This window comes from Protopterus annectens, chromosome 2.part1 (assembly GCF_019279795.1).
Source record: "Protopterus annectens isolate FY-2018-M chromosome 2.part1, PAN1.0, whole genome shotgun sequence".
Classification (NCBI taxonomy): Eukaryota; Metazoa; Chordata; order Ceratodontiformes; family Protopteridae; genus Protopterus; species Protopterus annectens.
In genome coordinates, this window is record NC_056729.1 from 72125085 (window position 1) to 72144268 (window position 19184).

At 43.4% G+C, this 19184-nt stretch overlaps 1 protein-coding gene across 1 annotated transcript in view; it reads left to right on the forward strand.

Annotated features, from left to right (window-relative positions):
- The window catches only part of LOC122794822 (protein mono-ADP-ribosyltransferase PARP14-like), a gene marked incomplete in the record, with an annotated part of 659914 nt that overhangs the window by 252173 nt on the left and 388557 nt on the right, over positions 1 to 19184 (forward strand). The window contains 1 exon segment of the mRNA XM_044063427.1: positions 9268 to 9456. Coding sequence (XP_043919362.1) covers positions 9268 to 9456 — 189 coding nt within the window.

Below are 19184 nucleotides of genomic sequence, written 5' to 3' on the forward strand. Positions count from 1 at the left end.
GAATCAGAGAACCTCTTGCTGTGAGGCAACAGAGCTATCTGCTGTGCCACTGTGTTACACAAACAAATATATCAAGAAAAGGAATAAATAACACACTTAATCTCCAACAGAAAAAAGTGTGAGTACCAAAAGATCCGTCCTATACTTGTGGCAGCAAATAAGATCTGTAGCAGTTTGTTTAGCAGAAGTGGGTTATGGGTGAGGAGAGCAACCTGAGTATCGGATCCAAAACTTGAGAATGGCTGAAGTCAGATCAGGCTTGTATCTGAAGACCCATACGTTGAGGAATGGACAGAACAGACAACATCAGATCCACATTTATTTCCAATCACCCCCACCAGAATCAGCTTAGCATTTTTTAAAATGCCCACAGACTCAACTGGCTTCTTGACAGAAGACACAGAAGGAGTGCTTGAGAAGCAGAAGGACCACCTTCCCTAGCGGTGGCTGGGAGAAACCTTTTTAGAATAAGCTTATTTTGATTAATTTTACCAGACAAAATGAACAAAATGATTGGGCCTGCTATTGCTCTCATACATCAGTATGTGGAAGAGGCTGAGGGTGGTGAAGATGAGAATGCTGATGATCAACCCACAGGGAGGAGAAGGAGAATAAGTGCACAGACCCTGGGTAACCTACCAGGAGCTACATGAGCTGGAGTTAGTGGAGTGCTATATGGTGGACAGGGCAAAATGTTGAGCTGTGCCAGCCACACCTCACACACAGAGCCAACAGAGGGGAACCCAACCCAGTGAATACCAAGGCATGTGTAGGCTTAAGAATACTAGCCACAGGAACCTTCCAAAGGCCAACTAGGGATAGCATGAGGATCTCAGAGGCATTAGCATCCAGGGTACTCCACCAGTTCCTGGATGCCATGTCAGCACATGCCAGTGAGCACATATATTTCTCCAACACCCGTGAAGTGTTGACAAGCAATATGCGTCTCTTCCACCAAATAGCAGAATATCCTGAGGTAGTGGGTGCTATAGACTGCATGCACATACATATCAAAGCACCACCTGGTAAGCGGGGTAAGGTCTACATAAACTGCAAGGGCTTCCCCTCCATCAACTGCCAGGTCATGTGCAATGCCCAGGGCATTATAATGAATGTGTGTGCTGGCAGTCCTGGAAGCTATCACTCCCACATCTGACATATGACACAGCTGTACCAGAGATTTGCCAGTAGGGACATCCCATATGGCCACCAAGTGGGGGATGCTGGTTACACACTGGAGCCATGGTTGAGGACACCCATCAGAAATGCATACACACCACAACAAGAAATCCATAATGAGGCACACGCACAAACAAGAATCATAATATAGCATGTGTTTGGGATGCTCAAGTCATGGGTCCAGTGCCTGGATATATCCATTGCAGCCTTGCAGTACTCTCCAGCTACATGTACACAAATTTTCATTGTATGTACCATGCTACACAATATGATCCTGCGAAAACAGCTGGAGCACAAACAGCATGGGGCAGAGCCACACAGCTTCCCATCATTGCCAAGGCCAGCACAGGCACAGAGTCTCTGAGGAGGAACAACCTGAGCCTGCCAATGTAGGCAGAAGGAGGCTTGCCCAGTATACCCAGGCTTTGGCAAAGAGGCAATGCATAGCACATACACTGTCACAGTAGGAACCTGGGAATAACACCTCTCTCTGACTCAAACATACAGTAAAAGAGATGCCAAACATGACACTACCTGTGCTTTTCCATGTATAGGGAGTGTACTGTCTGCATCCGACATAGTCAGCCCTCCAGCACCATCCTCAATACTGGCACAGCCACAAGTAACTCACTCTTCCTATCAATTGCTGAATGGAGTAGTATGTTCTGCTAGTCACAGCTATGGTATGGATGTGAGCATGCAAGGTAATCGGGTGGCTGAATGGGATGGCAGCAGATAGTGAACACCTATATGGGCAGCATGGAATCCATAACAAATACTGGTGTCAACAAAGTAGGCAGTACTAGACAAGGTGACAAATCTCACTGCAGTACATGTGTTGGCTGAAATGTGTGTCCATAGGATACACACATGCATGTCAGTGAGGTTCACATACACAACAGCAGCCTCAGCCAGCAGGACAGGTATAAATGACCATAAAGAAATTCTGTGTTAAGGTCTCCAATTAATGGCAATGGATAACAGCCCCCCTCCAGACCTACACAGACAGACTACAACAGGTCAGGCAGTTATGTTAGTTCTGCAGGGTATGAAGTCTGAAACTGAAATGTAGGTCAATAAAACCTAAGATCTGCACTCTACTGATATGCCTCTAGTCTGCATGATAGATCAGAATACAAAATGAAATGGAAGCCAACAGAGTACCTGAAATACCAGTACAGTCATAGCAAATGTTAATAGTTGTCAGGTGTGCCCACCCCCACTATCCTATGTAGAAATGCAGTAACATGTACGAGTGAGGTTAATAACAGTGGAGTACAGATTACCTGAGCTGGCCCAATTTACACGATAGATTGTTACATGAGTACAATATGCAGGACTCTGTGTGTTAGGTTGCTGTGTGTTGCACATTGTGTGGAAGTGGTCAGCATGTAGGCATGGAGGGTTGTGTCCCGGTGGCCTATGGCTACTACTGTTGATGACAGGGCCATGTTCTGACACCTGCAGTGCCAACCACAATGCATCCCAGCAAGACCCAATTCAGCACTCATTTATACTCATTGTTCAGATGTCAATATCTGTTACTATCTGAAAGATAGACATGCCATGAATGTGGGCCAAAACATACTCACAGTACACAGGTGGAAGTACCCTAGACAGAATACATAAAATGTATCTGTCAACTGCACACCTTTGGAATTGTATATACAGGTTTGCAGCACATTATTTGTCTGTGTAGTATGGAATACTGATGTATTCTGGCCAGTCACTGGCAGACCACAAAAGGCACAGTTATGAAGTAATGAGAGAATGCCTATGTCCCTGCACAAGGTAGCATAAGGGGAATGTCCCAGGTATATCTGTGAGTCAGCTGCAAGAAGCCTCCATATCACACATGCACTCAGCTCACCCCACCATCAGCCACAGGTTTATCACAGGTCATGTCCCTGCTGTTGGGAATGAGTATAGCATGACCCCCACTTCTGTATGAGAATACCCACAGAATGCAGCATGCTGAAGAGGTGTCCTATGCAGGTGTGTCCCCTAGCTGTAAGCAGCACTCTGCCAGCATCCAGACCAATGGATTAATATGGACAGGAACTATTGCAATTAACACCTCGCACACTTACATGTCACCCAAGGGGAATCCAGTGGCTCACAGCCTGGGATTGTAGAAGTGAGAGAATGCACTGGCCTGCTACAGATGATCTGTATCACTACCAAATGCCCTACAGTCCTCTGTCAAAGACCTGTGCCTCACCCATACTGCCAGTGTATGCTATCTCATGGGGTCCCAAATAACAACATAACACAGTCCACAGAACACAAATGCAAGGCCATGTCGACAATTCTCAGTAGCATACCCACCATGTCCTACTCTATGAACTGTGGACCAACACCTAAATAATGCTGGGATGAAGGGACAACTATAGGGATACTTTGTAGATATCACTAGCATAATGTTAGGAAGAGGTTAGAATAACAGAGTGAGGGGTGTAGAAGCATGGACGCCATGGAGTGTGTGAAGTCTGAAACTGTGATGTGTGCCTATACTACCCCTGCCTGCAAACCCAGTAATGGGTGGCAACAAACCTGCTTTACTTTAACTTTAAGGAGGGGAATGCTGAGGATATGGCCTTTCAAAAAAGATGGGTACAGGCAGCTCACTATTGCTCTACTGAATGGATCCGCATCCTAATTGAGAGGGATGAGTTAAAGAAGCGAAGGCTTAAAGAAGAAATCAGAATGGTGAGTGTCGAACTTGATAAACTTTTAACATCTGTTAAACTGACTAGTATGCTGGAAGAAATTAATGGCAGACTTGTGGACTGAAGAATTACTAGTAGAGTGTAACGTCATAAAATTATCAGAGATATTAAGGATTACAGTCTTGATAAAGCGTTTTTTTTGAAAAAGAAAAAATAACCGATCTTTTTCATCTAGAAGCAGAAGTAATAGTGGCAGTAATGATGTCAGCTGGGCGAAACTGCTTCTGCGTCTTCCTCAGTTTCTTTTGCTGCTTCTGAAGAGGGAGATTTGAGTGCTGCAGCTGAGGGTAGTATGGAACAGCTATGCCTAAAACACAAAATCCAAAAGACATGCAGAACTGTTTTCGGAGTTCCAGTTCTGTTAAAACAGACTTTAACAACAGAAAACGGGGCCACAGTGAATGGGGCCAGCAAAAGAACTATAACAAGAAGGGACAGTACAACAAGAAAAAACATTGGTACTAATGTAGTTTGTGATAATTTACATGTGTTAAATTTGTCCAAACATGACATTTCTGATGTGGTTATGTCTGTATTATGTCTTGGTCTCAAATTTATACCAACTGCCTTACCAAGATTACATGTACTTAAAAGGGAAATCTTTTCTTTTAGTAGAAAACTGCATTTAATGTACTGGGTTAAACTAAAGGGATGTTTCTGTGTTCACCAGTGGCAGTGGTTAACACTGAACAGCCTGCCTGTCCCTGGAGGAGTGGTTACTGCCTAGAAGCTGTAGTTTTATTGGCCATTTTGGGTCAATTCTAAACTCCTTGATCCCTCTCTCTTAAAACCTTACAACTCTCTTTTTACGCGGTTTTGCACACTGAGCAGCGTCGGGCAGTGCCGCCTAAACAGGTTTAAACTATTCCAGGCTCCACAAAGTCTGCTCTTCACTTTTTCCCTTAGAATTGTTCAAACTCTCAAATTAATCACTCTATTCTCTTTCTAAAGCCCTGCACTTGCTCAGCTCTTATAAGGAAACACTAACTAACTAAAGCACTACACCCTCCTTGACTTCTCATAAGTATTAGACTCCGATTGGTCCTTCCTGATCTAGTGAAAAATCAGTTCCCTTCCCTAATCTGATCAGTAAAAAAACAGTTCCCTATACTAATCTGGTATGTCCAAGGGTCAGTTTCAGGGTTACTCTCCAGTCCAGCTGGTGAATCTGGAAATTTTGAGGCAATGTTACAATTGCCTTATGTACACAAACAACCCTCTCCTCATTCCAACAAACTCTAATACATGTGAGAGATGCAGTTACACAGCCAAACTGGAGGCAGAGCTCTCTCAACCCAAGTCTGGCACAGTCAGTCAGGAGGAAAAGGTAACCACCCGCACCACAAATCCAGTCTCACACAGACCTATTGCATCTGCATACCCAACACATAAACACACAAAAACATATTCGGAGGCTCTAAATAAAAATCTGCCTAAACAGCAAAGACCTCCTAAGCAGATATCCAAGCAACAGCCACCCCTCAACAATACCCACGAATCACATATCTCACAAAATCAGTGTGCCTCACAGTCATAGCCCTTAAGGCCAAACAACACACCAAATACACTTGTTATAGGAGACTCTATTGTCCGGCAAACTAACGTCCCGCTCACCAGACTGAACAAGGAGAAGATCACTGTAAGCTGCCTGTCGGGTGCTAGGATCCGCCACATAATGCAAGCACTCAGGTCACTCCAAAGCAAGTACAAGTATGACTCCGTCATTGTCCATGCTGGTGTGAATGACCTGAGATGTACCTCCCTGGACTACATGAAAAGAGACATAGAGGAGCTCTCTGATCATGTAGCCCAGGCTGGTATGACTCTGACCTTGAGTAGCATCTTGCCCTCACCAAGAATAATGCCACAGTATAAAGACAAAATGATCAGTTTCAACAATTGGCTAAAGTATTGGTGTCATTCAAAGGGGATCCAGTGTCTGTCATCCTGGGATGACATGCTCGACAAGCCACGTTGCTTCGCTAGGGACGGCTTGCACCTGTCACACTTAGGCATTCGTATACTGGACAAGGCTCTTGCCACCCCCATAGTGCGTTTTTTAGGCAAGGCTCAAAGGACAAACCCACCTCCATAGACAACCCAAGGATAAAAAAACTAAAGGTAATGTTACTCAATGCCAGAAGTCTAAACCTCAAGATGCAAGCACTCGAGGCTCTCCTCAGTATGGAGAGAATCGATGTCTGTGCAGCAACAGAAACCTGGTTCAAGGCTCCTGAGAGCACCACAGCACTACCAGGTTATAACTCATACCATGCGTTTTGGCCCCAAAACTCGGACTGAAGCACAAAAGGAGGGGGAGTATCTATATTCATCAAAGATACCTACACCTCCAGGTTAGTGGCACTGCACAAAGCATTGGAAACCATCCATGTGCAACTAACAATGGGCAAAACTGCCTTTCAGTTTGTAGCCTGCTATAGAACACCCTCCCTATTACAGGAACCCCACTTGGCATTCCTGAGAGCACTGGAGAATATGAAGGTCTCTCCAAACACTATGTTATTGGGTGACTTCAACTACCCAAACATTGACTGGGAAAACTACTCAAGCCTAAACACCCTCGCCCAACGGTTCCTTGAATTTATAAACTCTAACGCGATGGAACAACTGGTCACCACTCCCACAAGAGGAAACAACATATTGGACCTGGTAATTACCAACATGGGGACTCTATGTTCCACACCAGAGGTAAACCCTCATTGGTAAGATCAGACCATAAACAAATTTCCCTGGACATCCATATCCCGTCCCCACCCCAGCAAGGAAATCACGATAAAGAATTTCTCAAAAGCCAACTTTGCACTTCTCAAGACTGAGGTGGAATCTTTCAAAGCCCCGGGCCAGAGGATAATACAGCCCAATCCAGAATCCTTTACAAATGCATTCTATGAGCACCTGCAGGAATGCATGGATCGTGCTATCTCAAATAAAACCAAGACTCACTCCTCCAAAAACAGGAGACCTGTCTGGTGGACCCCGGCCATAAATAAGCTATACAACAGAAGGAGGAAGCTACTACATGACAGAGCAAAATCCCAAAAAGGGAAGGCATCTCTGATCAGTATTAGCAAGAAACTTCGATCCCTCATAAAATTATCAAAGGCCAGTTTCGAAAGAAAAATTGCCCTAGACACTAAAGAAAATCACAAGGGCTTCTTTAGTTATGTCAGGAATATGGGTGGAAACTCCCAGATATGCTCTGAATTGTTGCATAACGGTACAAAATATACCGAACCTACAGACATAGCCAACATCCTGACAGATAGATTCAGCGCAAACTTCTCCCCCCTTCCCCCCCCCAAAGGAGCAAATGCCTATCTCAACTGAATGTAACCTCCCTGACATCACAGATGCACAAGTGAAAGCTGCCCTCTCCAAAGCAAAAAACACAGTATCTATGGGACCGAACGGTGTCCCAGGCTGTGTCTTACATGAGCTCCAAGAAGAACTGAACCCTCACATTAAGTCACTGTTCAAACTTAGCCTTACTACAGGATATGTACCCAAAGAATGGCGTACAGCTACAGTGGTCCTACTCCACAAAGGTGGTGCCACAACGGACCCCGGGAACTATTGCCCCATAAGCCTGACTAGTCTGGTCTGTAAAGCTATTATCATGGAACTCATAAACAAAGACATTGGGAGCCTCCAGACACTGGACCCTACCCAGTTCGGCTTTGTTAAGGGCAGATCTTGCCTCTTAAACCTAGTTGATTTCTTTGAAACAGTTACCAAAGCCATAGATGAGGGCAAGGTAGTCCACACAGCCTACCTGGACCTTGCAAAAGCCTTTGACACAATACCCCACTCGGGCATCATAAATAAGCTTACCAGCTTAAATATCAACCCCTATATCACAAGATGGGTTGCAAACTGGCTCAGGGATAGAACCCACATGGTCAGAATCGCAGGTGCCATGTCCGAATCCAAACCAGTTACAAGTGGTGTCCCACAGAGCTCAGTTCTGGGACCTCTCTTGTTCGGTATATACTTCTTTGAGGTTCAGGCTAACACAGGGGGATTATGGCTGACAAAGTTCGCAGATGACTGCAAACTGGGGGCCATAATCGCATCTCCAGCTGACAGAAGCATCCTCCAAAAGGGTCTCACAGAGACGAATGCTTGGTGCCAGAGCCACGGCCTCAAGCTAAATGCTAAAAAGTGCATAGTCATCCCCTTTGGGAAAAACAAGGTGTCCACAAATTACCACATAGGTGGTAATCCATTAAGTATGGAAGAAGTAATTAGAGATTTGGGGACCAACGTAGATAGTAATCTCTCCTTTGATAATCACGTTGCCAAAGTGGTTAGAAAGACCTTCTATATAGCCCATCTTATCACGAAAGGGTTCGCATCTAGATCAAGAGAGGTCATTGTGCCCCTCTACTCATCACTCATCAGTACCATAATTGAATACAATGCCCCTTTTGGGAAGTACCTTACCCGACACCTGCAGCAATTGGAGAGACCCCAAAAGTACCTCACCAAGAGGATCATGGGCTATAAACAGATGTCCTATGCAGCTCGACTAAAGAAACTCCAGCTCTACTCAGTTGCTTACCGCCTATTCAGTGACGATCTATGCCTCACGTACAAAGCCATGTCAAACCCAGAATTAATGGACATGCTCCACCTCAAAAAATCCAAGTCCCTTAGAGCTACACGCCCCAGGGACTTAAACCTCAGCACAAAAATAAATAGGAGATGTGGAGGGACAGATTCATTTCCCAGAGGCTCCCCTCACTCTGGAATAGAATCCCAATTCATGTTAGACATAGCCCCTCGATGACCCTCTTTAAGCGAAATCTGGACGCGTGGATGGGAAATCGCAAATTCACCCCTGGGATCTCTTCTGTGTCCCTGCTAGACAGAGGCAGAGTAAACTAATCTTAAAGGGTACCTTCTGTGACCTACTTTACAGAGGCACAGTAGGCTAACCTAATAGGGAGGCGGAAGCCAAATACACTGTGGCTAGGCTTATAAATGCCCTAGGGCAGATAGCCTAGTATCTACCTATGAACCTATGAACCTATGATTCTCCACTACCACGTGATGGCTTTTAAGGTCAGGTTGTGCATATTGCATTTAGTAAACAAAGATTTGCACTTAGTCTTAATACTGAAATTATATGCATGCAGAATTATATGTAAAACAAGCTTAAGTTGTATAATATATTGGCAATTTCATAATTCATAACTAAGTTATAATAGTTTCAGTCCTTTCACTGCTTTGCTTCATATTACAGTATGTATGCAAATATTTAAGAAGTAGGTATATTTTATCAAAAAGCCATGTTATACTCTTGTTTTTTGACAATTTTTTTATTTTTTATTACCAGGTGTCACAATGAAAATGTGTGTCTCTAGTGTGTTGAAAGCTGTTGAAGATTTTACAGCAAAATATCCCAATTCATTTCTGATGTGTATAAAATTAATCAGCACCACTCCTGAGATTTTGACAGCATTCAAGGAAGAAGAAAGCACAAAATCACAAAAGAGTGGAAACATGTTGTCAAGTTTTACAAAACGTATGTTACAGGAATGGATTATCATAATACCTTAATAGTAGTGGTGATGTTCAATAAATAGTGCTCAGCAAAAGAAGAAATGCAGTTTAAGTTATACTAAGTTAGATATATACATATATATATATATATATATATATATATAGAGAGAGAGAGAGAATGGGTGCTAGTCACCAAGTGGAATGAGTTAGGTTTCCAATTGCCTAGATTAGGCAGCTGATCTGAGATTGCTCAAATCCAGGGGTTGAAAAATTTTCCCTTATGGCATATTTGTGCGATATTATAGTTATTATACATAATTAGCAGGAAGTGTGCAAAAACTTGTATTTTATTTTGTTTTTAGAAAGTAATAAGTGGCATGCACTGAGGCATAGCCTTCATTGTTTTCGACTATATGCAGTCAATGTTCTTTCAGTCGACTTTGGGTGTTTTCGCTACTAAGTGATCCACCTATCTCTCTCTCTCTCTCTATACACACACACACACACACACACACACACACACATATATATATATATATATATATGTGTGTGTACTTGTATAGCTGGTAGTACATTAACATGGCAATTAAGAGTTGCTGTCACGTAGCACTTTTGCACCTAGTCTTATTCTTAGATGGGTTGCCTTCTGTGTGGAGTTTGCATTTCTCCTGTTGTTTACATTGATTTCTCTTCAGGTCTCTGGCTTCCTTTCATATTCTAAAAGTGTGTCAGTAGCTTGATATGTATTGTTAAATTGCCTCTTTAGGCTTGCATGTAAATGTAGACTTCTGAGTATGTGATATTCTAGCATCCCATGTGGACTGTTTCCTTCCTTGCACCCGTTACTTGCCAGAGTTTGCTTCACCTCCATTTACCCTAAACTGGATCAGCTAGTAGAGAAAATAGAGCATAGTATATGTAGAAGAACACAGCTGTATGCCACAGTGGGCACCTGTATATTTATCTTGAGTGAATCCTCCACAGGGCTTAAAATATGTCTTTGTCAGTCTTGCTATATCAGTTAATAAACACTGATCAGGATTCATAAATTATTTAAAAAACACAGCACAGTGCAACAGTGAGAGAAGGGTGATGTGTTAAGGCTAAGATCCTACAGAGTAATGAGTGGTGCACAGATGTAGTTCTTAGCTAACTACATGCTTAGCATACCAGCAGCACCCCTGTAACCATTTGAAATGTCAGGACCTACTGTACTGAGTCCCCATAATGCAAAAACTAAATGGCCGAAAAACTGACTTACATATACTATGTCTGAGATTGGTATTTCTCAGAATATTCCTTTTTCTCTGAGGTATGGTGATCTCAGCTGTATATATAAGTTGGGGGAGCAGGGAAGCTTACCCCCCCTAACAAAAGAAAAGTTTAAAGGAGAAGAGTGATGTTCGAGATTTGCTGTTCTAGTATATTTTCAATCTTTTTTTTCAGCTTGTCAGTACTTAACATTTCGAGTGGAGAGATTGCTTCCAATTGGGCATCTGCTCCTTCTTGCTCCTGGACAGCAATTTTTTCCTTTTGTTATATAGTTTATTTATTGCAGATGTCCACCAGATAGGTTTACTCTTCCTTGCGAAGGATGATTTTGTCCTGTCAGGTATTCCTGATTCCATGCATCTATATAAACGCTCATATAGTACTTTGGTGTAGATTTGGGCATTGGTGCCAGCTCCTACAGAGGGGGAAGGGGCTGTGAAGCTGTTTATACCATCCCTCAGGAGGTTGTAATCAGCTTTGGAGAAGTTTTTTTGTTTGACCCTAGCTTAGGGGGGGTCAGGGGAGATGGTGACTTCGAAAGTGATGGCTTTATGGTTGGATCTTACCACGGAAGATGATACTGTAGGGGTGCTGCAGTGGTTACTCATGTTGGTTAATACCAAGTCCAAGATATTGTCACCTCTTGTGGGGATATCGACTAGCTGTTCTAAGGCATTCTTGCATTGACAAAATCGAGGAATCTCTGGGCATTTGTGCTCTGGCTTGAGTGCTTTTTCCAGTCTAAGGTTGGGTAATTAAAGTCACCCAGAATCAAGGTAAAGGGTTGAATCTTGATTGATTTGAAGAGTTTCAGATAGGTGGAGTGGCGTCTTGAGTCAAATTTGGAAGCCTGTAGCAAGCTATGATTTGAATAGGGGTCTTGTTAATGGTTAACTTCACCTGGAGTGTCTCCTGTGTGACATACTGTTTGAAACGCCACCTCATTTGGCTTTGCTACCCACAGTTTGAGGTCTGAAAGTCTGATAGGATGTGTAACCAAGTAAGGCTGGGGTGCTCTCTGCAGCTTTGAACCAGATTTATGTGACTGCACAAATGTCAGCATCTTCCTGGGTTAAGAATGCTTGCAAAGAGTGCAGTTTCATGTTTAGACTACGAGCGTTTAGCAACATGACCTTAAATATCCTTTTTGTTTAAATTTTTATGTTGGTAGTATCGACTTGATGACTTTTCCTAAAAAAAGGCACTATGGGGGAGGCAAAGGCCTTTGCCAGAAGCCTGAAGCCCAAGTGAGACAGATGCAGGCCATCTCTAGCAAAGCAGCGTGGTCTGTTTATCATGTCATCCCAGGCTGTTAGGTACTGGATCCCCCTGGAGTGACACCAGAAAGTAAGCCAATTGTTAAAGTCAATAGTTTTTTGTTTGTATTGAGGCATCATTCTGGGTGACAGTAAAATGCTGCTTAAGGCTAGGGACATACCTGCCTGGGGCACATATTCAGCAAGCTCAATCTTGTCTCTCTTCAAATAGTCCTGAGAGGTACATCTCAAGTCATTCACGCCAGCATGGACAATGACAGAGTCATAACAGTACCTGTTGTTGAGTGCACATGTGATATGGCAGATTCTGGCACCTGACAAGCAACTAACCATAACTTTCTCCTTATCCAGCCTGATGAGAGGCACATCTGTCTCACAATGGAGTCTCCTATGACTAATATGTTGGGTTTATGGTTAGACATTAATGGTTGTGAGACAGTGGTGTGTGAACTATGCATGGTATGTGGTGTGGAAGGTTGTGGAGTTTGCATGTGTTTTTGCCTCTAAGGTCTCCTTTGTTTGGGTTTGTTTTTGTTGAGAACCTCTGCATATGTGGGTGTGTGTTGTGTTGATGTGGGGGGTGTTTGAGGAGTAGTGATTGTGTTGATGACCTTCTTAGTGCCAGATATACTGGCTTGTGAGGGAGAGAGCAAAGACTCTGTTTTTTATGTCATTGCATCTCTCACAAATTGTGTTCCTAGGTGGCAATAGTAGATGGTTGTCTGTGTACATGAGGCAGTTGCTACACTATCTCAGGATGCCTATATCAACCAGGCTGGCAGGAGAAACCATAAGAAATTGTCTGTCCATATTTGTCAGAATCTGAGTGAGAGAGGCCAGGGAGAGCTAAGTATAGACATGAAGCCCAAGTGCTTAAACCAAAATTAAGTGGCTTAGAATAACACTTAAAATTAAAACACATTAAATGCAGCAGAGACGATGCAATTGAACACTGTAGAGAACAAGAAGCAGAAAAAACAAAATGAAGTAATAGATCAGGAGGAGGAAACAAATACTGCAAAAGCAGCTGAATAAAGTTTTTTTAGTAAAGTGGAAAGGGAGAAAGGAGGAACAGAAGATAATTCAGGGTTAAGAAACTAAGGGGGTTGGCCTTCCCAGATGTTCTCTCTGTATTAGGTAGAATGAGAGAATGACACTGGACAGGGAGGAGTGTCCCATATCAAATTTACAGTAGGGATTTTCATATATTTCATTGTAGAACAGCACTTCATCTAGCCACCTTGTTTCCTGATGTTCCTAGTTAAAAGTATGGGAAACTGAGTCAGAGCTCCCCTCTGACCTGTAGATCAGTGTCACACCACTTTAAAAACAATTGTCCTTATTGGTCTTCAGGTGTAACATTAGATAGCTCAAACATCATCTCTTTACATTGAAATATCACTATGTATAGTCAACTCTAAAGCATGTAATTTCAACTGGACACAGTCATTACAACCTTTACATTTGTCAAACATTATATCTGTTCCTTCCATATTCCTTGTCCCTCATCTTACATGTTCTACACACTTGTACAGCAACGATTTTGGAAATGGGAAACATTGTACAACTAGTTGTTAAGAGTCATCATGCCATTTAGTATTAAACATAAACTTCTGGTTGAGCTAGAGGTATTCCTCTTTTTAATCAACTATTTTTTTTTATTAACAAAAGTACCTTTAATTTTATAGTACCTTTATATACCACGTCTTCCATCTTGTCCATTCCCAATACATTAATGACATATTTCTAGTAAATGTTTTATTTCACACCTTATATGAAAAAATCATAATGGCTCACACACAATCTCCTTCTCAACAAATTTTCATCTCTTTTCTCTTATTATGAAATTTTCCTCATGGTATATTCTTTTTATCAACTGAATTCATATATCCTAGAATAATATCAATGCATATTCTTGATTCTTTTCTACTTTTGTAGTTCTTACTTCCTTTTCCTTGAACCCTTCCTATATACCCTTTATAAGCTTACAGGCAATCCCTTTCCTGATCTGTTGCCTTAAGACCAGTTAATACTGAAAGCCACTCTCCAGTCTCCTCCATAATTCCCAACTAAAATATTTAGGTTCATAGGTTCATACTAGGCTATCTGCCCTAGGGCATTTATAAGCCTAGCCAGAGTGTGCGTGGCTTTCGCCACCCCTTAGGTTGAAGAATACTATACCCATTAGTTAGTTAGCTGTGCCTCTGTCTAGTAGTGACACAGAGATGATCCCCGGGGTAAACCTATGATCTCCCATCCACTGGTCAAGATTTCTCTTGAATAGAGCCAGTGAGGAGCTCTGCCTCACATGGACCGGGATTCTGTTCCACAGCATAGGGAGTCTCTGGGTGATGAATCTGTCCCTCCAGCACATCCTATTTATATCCGTGTTGAGGTTTAAGTCTCTTGCTCTCGTGTATCTGGTGGATTTGGATTTTTTGAGGTGGAGCATGTCCATTAATTCCGGGTTGGACATGGCTTAGCATGTCAGGCACAAATCACCTCTGAGCAGACGGTATGCGACTGAATAGAGCTGGAGTTTCTTCAGTCGGGCAGCATATGACATGTTTTTGAGCCCCTTTATCCTTTTGGTGAGGAACTTTTGGGGTCTTTCCAATTGCTGCAGATGTCGGGTAAGATACATTCCGAATGGGGCATTGTATTCAATCAGTGGTCGAATAAGTGAAGAGTACAGGGGAACAATGACCTCCCTTGATCTGGATGTGAATCCCTTCATGATCAGGTGGGCAATGTAGAAGGTTTTCCTAACCACTTTGGCAACATGAGTGTCGAAAGAGAGGTTACTGTCTACTTGGGTCCCTAGGTCCCTGATTACCTCTTCCGTGCTTAATGGATTGCCACCTTTGTGATAGTTAGGGGTTACCTTGTTTTTCCCAAAGGGTATGACTATACATTTTTTGGTGTTCAGCTTCTGGCCATGGCTCTGGCACCAGTTATCCATTTCTATGAGACCTCTTTGGAGGATATCTGTGTCTGATGGATTCTCGACTATGGCGCCCAGTTTGCAGTCATCTGCAAACTTTGTCAGCCATAATCCTCCTATGTTTGTCTGTACTTCTGAGAAATAGATGCCGAACAAGAGGGGGCCCAGGACTGAGCCCTGTGGGACACCGCTTGTGACCGGCTTGGAGTCTGACATGGCACCAGCAATTCTGACCCTGTGGGTTCTGTCCTTGAGCCAGTTTGCAACCCATCTTGTTACATATGGGGTTACATTTAAGCTGGTGAGCTTTTCTATGATACCCGAGTGGGGTATTGTGTCGAAAGCTTTAGCAAGGTCAAGGTAGGCTGTGTGAACTGCCTTACCCTCATCAATGGCCTTGGTGACTGTCTCAAAGAAGTCGACCAGGTTTAAGAGGCATGATCTGCCCTTTACAAAGCTGAATTGGGTAGGATCCAACGTCTGTAGGTCCCCAATGTCTTTATTTATGAGTTCCATTATGATCCTCTCCATAGCTTTGCAGACCAGGCTTGTTAAGCTTATGGGGCGGTAATTACCAGGGTCCGTAGAGGCACCGCCTTTGTGGAGTGGGACCACAGTTGCCGTACGCCACTCTTTGGGTACGTATCCTGTGGTAAGGCTGAGGTTAAATAGTAGCCTTATATGCGGGTTTAGTTCCTCCTTGAGTTCATGTAGCACACAGCCGGGGACACCATCCGGTCCCATTGATGCTGTGTTTTTAGCTTTAGAGAGAGCAGCTCTCACCTGGGCATCTGAAATGTCTGGGAGGCTACACTCTGCCGGTATAGATATTTCTCCTTTTGGGGGGAGGGAGGGGAGAAATTTGCACTGAACCTGTCTGCCAGTATGTTGGCAATGTCTGTGGGTTCAGTGATTTTTGTATCATTTTGGACTAATTCTGAGCATATCTGGGAGTTCCCACCCAGGTTTCTGACATAGCTAAAGAAGGCCTTGTGATTGTCTTTTGAGTCCTTGGCGATTTTTCTCTCAAAGTTGGCCTTGGAAGATTTTATGAGTGATCGTAGTTTTTTACTAGTGTTGATTAGGGATGTCTTCCCTTTTAGGGATTTTGTTCTATCCTGTAGTAGCTTTCTCCTCTTGTTGTAAAGTTTGTTTATGGCTGGGGTCCACCAGACCGGGCGCTTGCCTTTGGTGGAAAGGGTCTTGATTTTATTTGGGATTGCTTGATCCATGCAATCCTGGAGGTGCTCTTAGAAGGCTTTTGTAAGGGATTCAGTAGCGTGGGTTGTGGTTTCCACTAGCTCGGGAGCCTTGAAGGATACCACACCCGTCTTAAGAAGTGTGAAGTTGGCTTTTGAGAAGTTCTTCACTGTGGTGTTTTTTGTTGGTGGTGGGGGAGGGATGTGGATCTCCAGTGTGATTAGTTTATGGTCCGATCTCACCAGTGAGGGATATACTTCTGGTGTGGAGCATTTTGTCCCCATATTTGTGATGATCAGGTCTAGTATATTTTCCCCTGTTGTGGGAATGGTAACTAGTTGTTCCATAGCATTAGAGTTTATGAACTCTAGGAACCTTTGGGCTAGGGTATTGGGGCTTGAGTAATGTCCCCAGTCTATGTTTGGGTAGTTGAAGTCACCCAGTATGATGGTGTTTGGAGAGACATTTATACTCTCCAGTGTCTTCAGGAAGGCTGTGTGGGATTCCTGAGTTTGAGAGGGTATCTGTAACATGCTACAAACTGTAGGGCAGTTTTGCCTATGGTTACTTGCACCTGGATGGTCTCTGATGCTTTATGCATTGCCACCAACCTGGAGGTGTGGGTATCCTTGATGAATATGGATACACCCCCTCCTTTTGTGGTACGGTCCGGGTTTTGGGGCCAGAACGTATGATATGAGGTATAACCTGATAGTGCCGGGGTGCTCTCAGGAGCCTTGAACCAGGTTTCAGTCACCGCACAGACATCGATGTTCTCCATACTAAGGAGGGCTTCGAGGGTGTGCATCTTGAGATTTAGACTTCTGGCGTTGAGCAGCATTACCCTTAGTTTTTTACCATTATTGTTTTCTAGGGCGGAAGGTTTAGAATTTGAGTCTTGCCTAAAAAAGGCACTATGGGGGTGGCAAGAGCCTTGGCCAATATCCGGAAACCTAGAGGTGACAGGTGCAAGCCGTCCCTTGCGAAGCATCGTGGCTTGTCAAGCATGTCATCCCAGGCAGACAGACATTGGATCCCCTTAGAATGACACCAGAAGTTTAGCCAATTATTAAAACTGATAATTTTGTCTCTGTATTGTGGCATCATTCTTGGTGAGGGTAGGATACTGCTCAGGGTCAGGGTCATACCAGCCTGGGCTACATAATCTGAGAGCTCCTCTATGTCTCTTTTCCTGTAGTCCAGGGAGGTACGTCTCAGGTCGTTCACACCGGCATGGACAATGACTGAGTCATACTTGTACTTGCTGTGGAGTGACCTGAGTGCTTGTGTTGTGTGGCGGATTCTAGCACCCGACAGGCAGCTTACTGTGACCCTCTCCTTGCTCAGTCTGGTGAGTGGGACGTCAGTGTGTCTGACTATGGAGTCACCTATGACAAGTGTGTCTAGCATTGTGTTTGGCCTTAAGGGCTGTGATTGATTTGCACACTGACTTTGTGATCTGTGTGTTATTCGTGTTTTGTCATGAGGTGGCAGTTGCTTGGATGTCTGCTTTGGAGGCCTCTGCTGTTTAGGTAGATTTTTGATCAGTGCCTCTGAGTATGTCTTTGTGTGTTTATGTATTTGATTTGTAGTTGTGATAGTTCTATGTGAGACTGGGTGTGTGGTGTGTGTGGTTACCTTCTCCTCCTGTCTGGTCTTGCCAGTCCTGAGTTGAGAGAGCTCAGCCTCCAGTTTGGCTATATAGTTGCATCTCTCGCATGTATTTGTGTTTTGTGGGAGGAGGAGAGGGTTGTCTGTGTACATGAGGCAATTGTAACATTGCCTCAATATTCCCAGATTCACCAGCTGGACAGGAGGGGACGCTAGCAACTGACCCTTCGACATGCTAGAAGAAATGAGAAGTTTGAGGTGTAACTGAGTTAGAGAGGACTTATAGGGAAGTGGGTACTCAAAGGGGGTTTTAAGCTAGTGAAGTACTTTGTATAATATAGAAGTGCTTAACCTGACAAAAAAATGCTTTAGGAACAAGTGCTGAGCTTTTCAGATAAATGATAGACTGTTTAGATTACAAGTAGAGAAGTTCTAAGGGAAAAAATGAAGAGCAGACTTTATGGAGCCAGAAATAGTTTAACCTTGTTTAACCGGCGCTGCCCCATGGTGCTCTAGTGGCAACTCCGCGCTAAAGCATGCTTTATAGCAGGGGGCTGGAAAAAGCAGGAAATGACCCAAAATGGCCACCTCATCCTAGCTATGCTACTGCCCTTCTTCCTTCAGTAATCCTTAAATTCACATGGCCTGTGAATCAGGGTAGCTAGTCAAGAATACTGTTCATTTTGTTACATGGAATTGTTGCTGCTGTTATAGTGGAAGGCTAATTATATCACAGCTCCTACATTTTCATCATGCAGATTTCCACAATCTGTAGAATTATAGAGCAGTATGGCTTAGCTGGACTTCAGTAGCAATAAAACAAGGATGAAGTGGCCAACAGCCAACTCTCTGAGTATGAAAGAAGGGTAAGGAAAAACTCAATGCCTGTGTGACCTCTGATAGAGACCAGGTACCTTACAGGACATTTCGGGTTTAACTTGGGATAGTGATGACATCCTAATGTCATTACATTAGCCATCTCCACAGATAGTCTTATTGACTGGCCGCTATGTGTATGATGGCTGCTACACTCCACGCTCACAGCTCCATCTCAGATCCTTTGATCCTGGAGCTTAACAAAGACTACTATTGAGGCTGACTTCCCAAAAGGTTGGGAGGCCCACTTGAAGTATCACTTCAGTGGTACCCAGAAAGGAGCAAACAGGGAGATTCAGGGAGGATGAACAGAGTGTGTGATCAGGTGTAGATCAGGAGGGAATAAAAAAAAGAAATAAAGTAAGAGAGTTTTCAGTTATCCTATAAAGCCTTATCAAGCAAGTATGCTGTTGGTACCATCCCAAGATATTACCAAAACCAGCCATTTATCCTAAGTACTGTGTGGAGAAGAAGTGCCAGTTTATCTGAGCTTAGTCCGATATGAATAACTGTAACCCTTAAATTCTCAGTTACCATGACCAACTTTAACTGAGTGGCCTTCAGATTAGA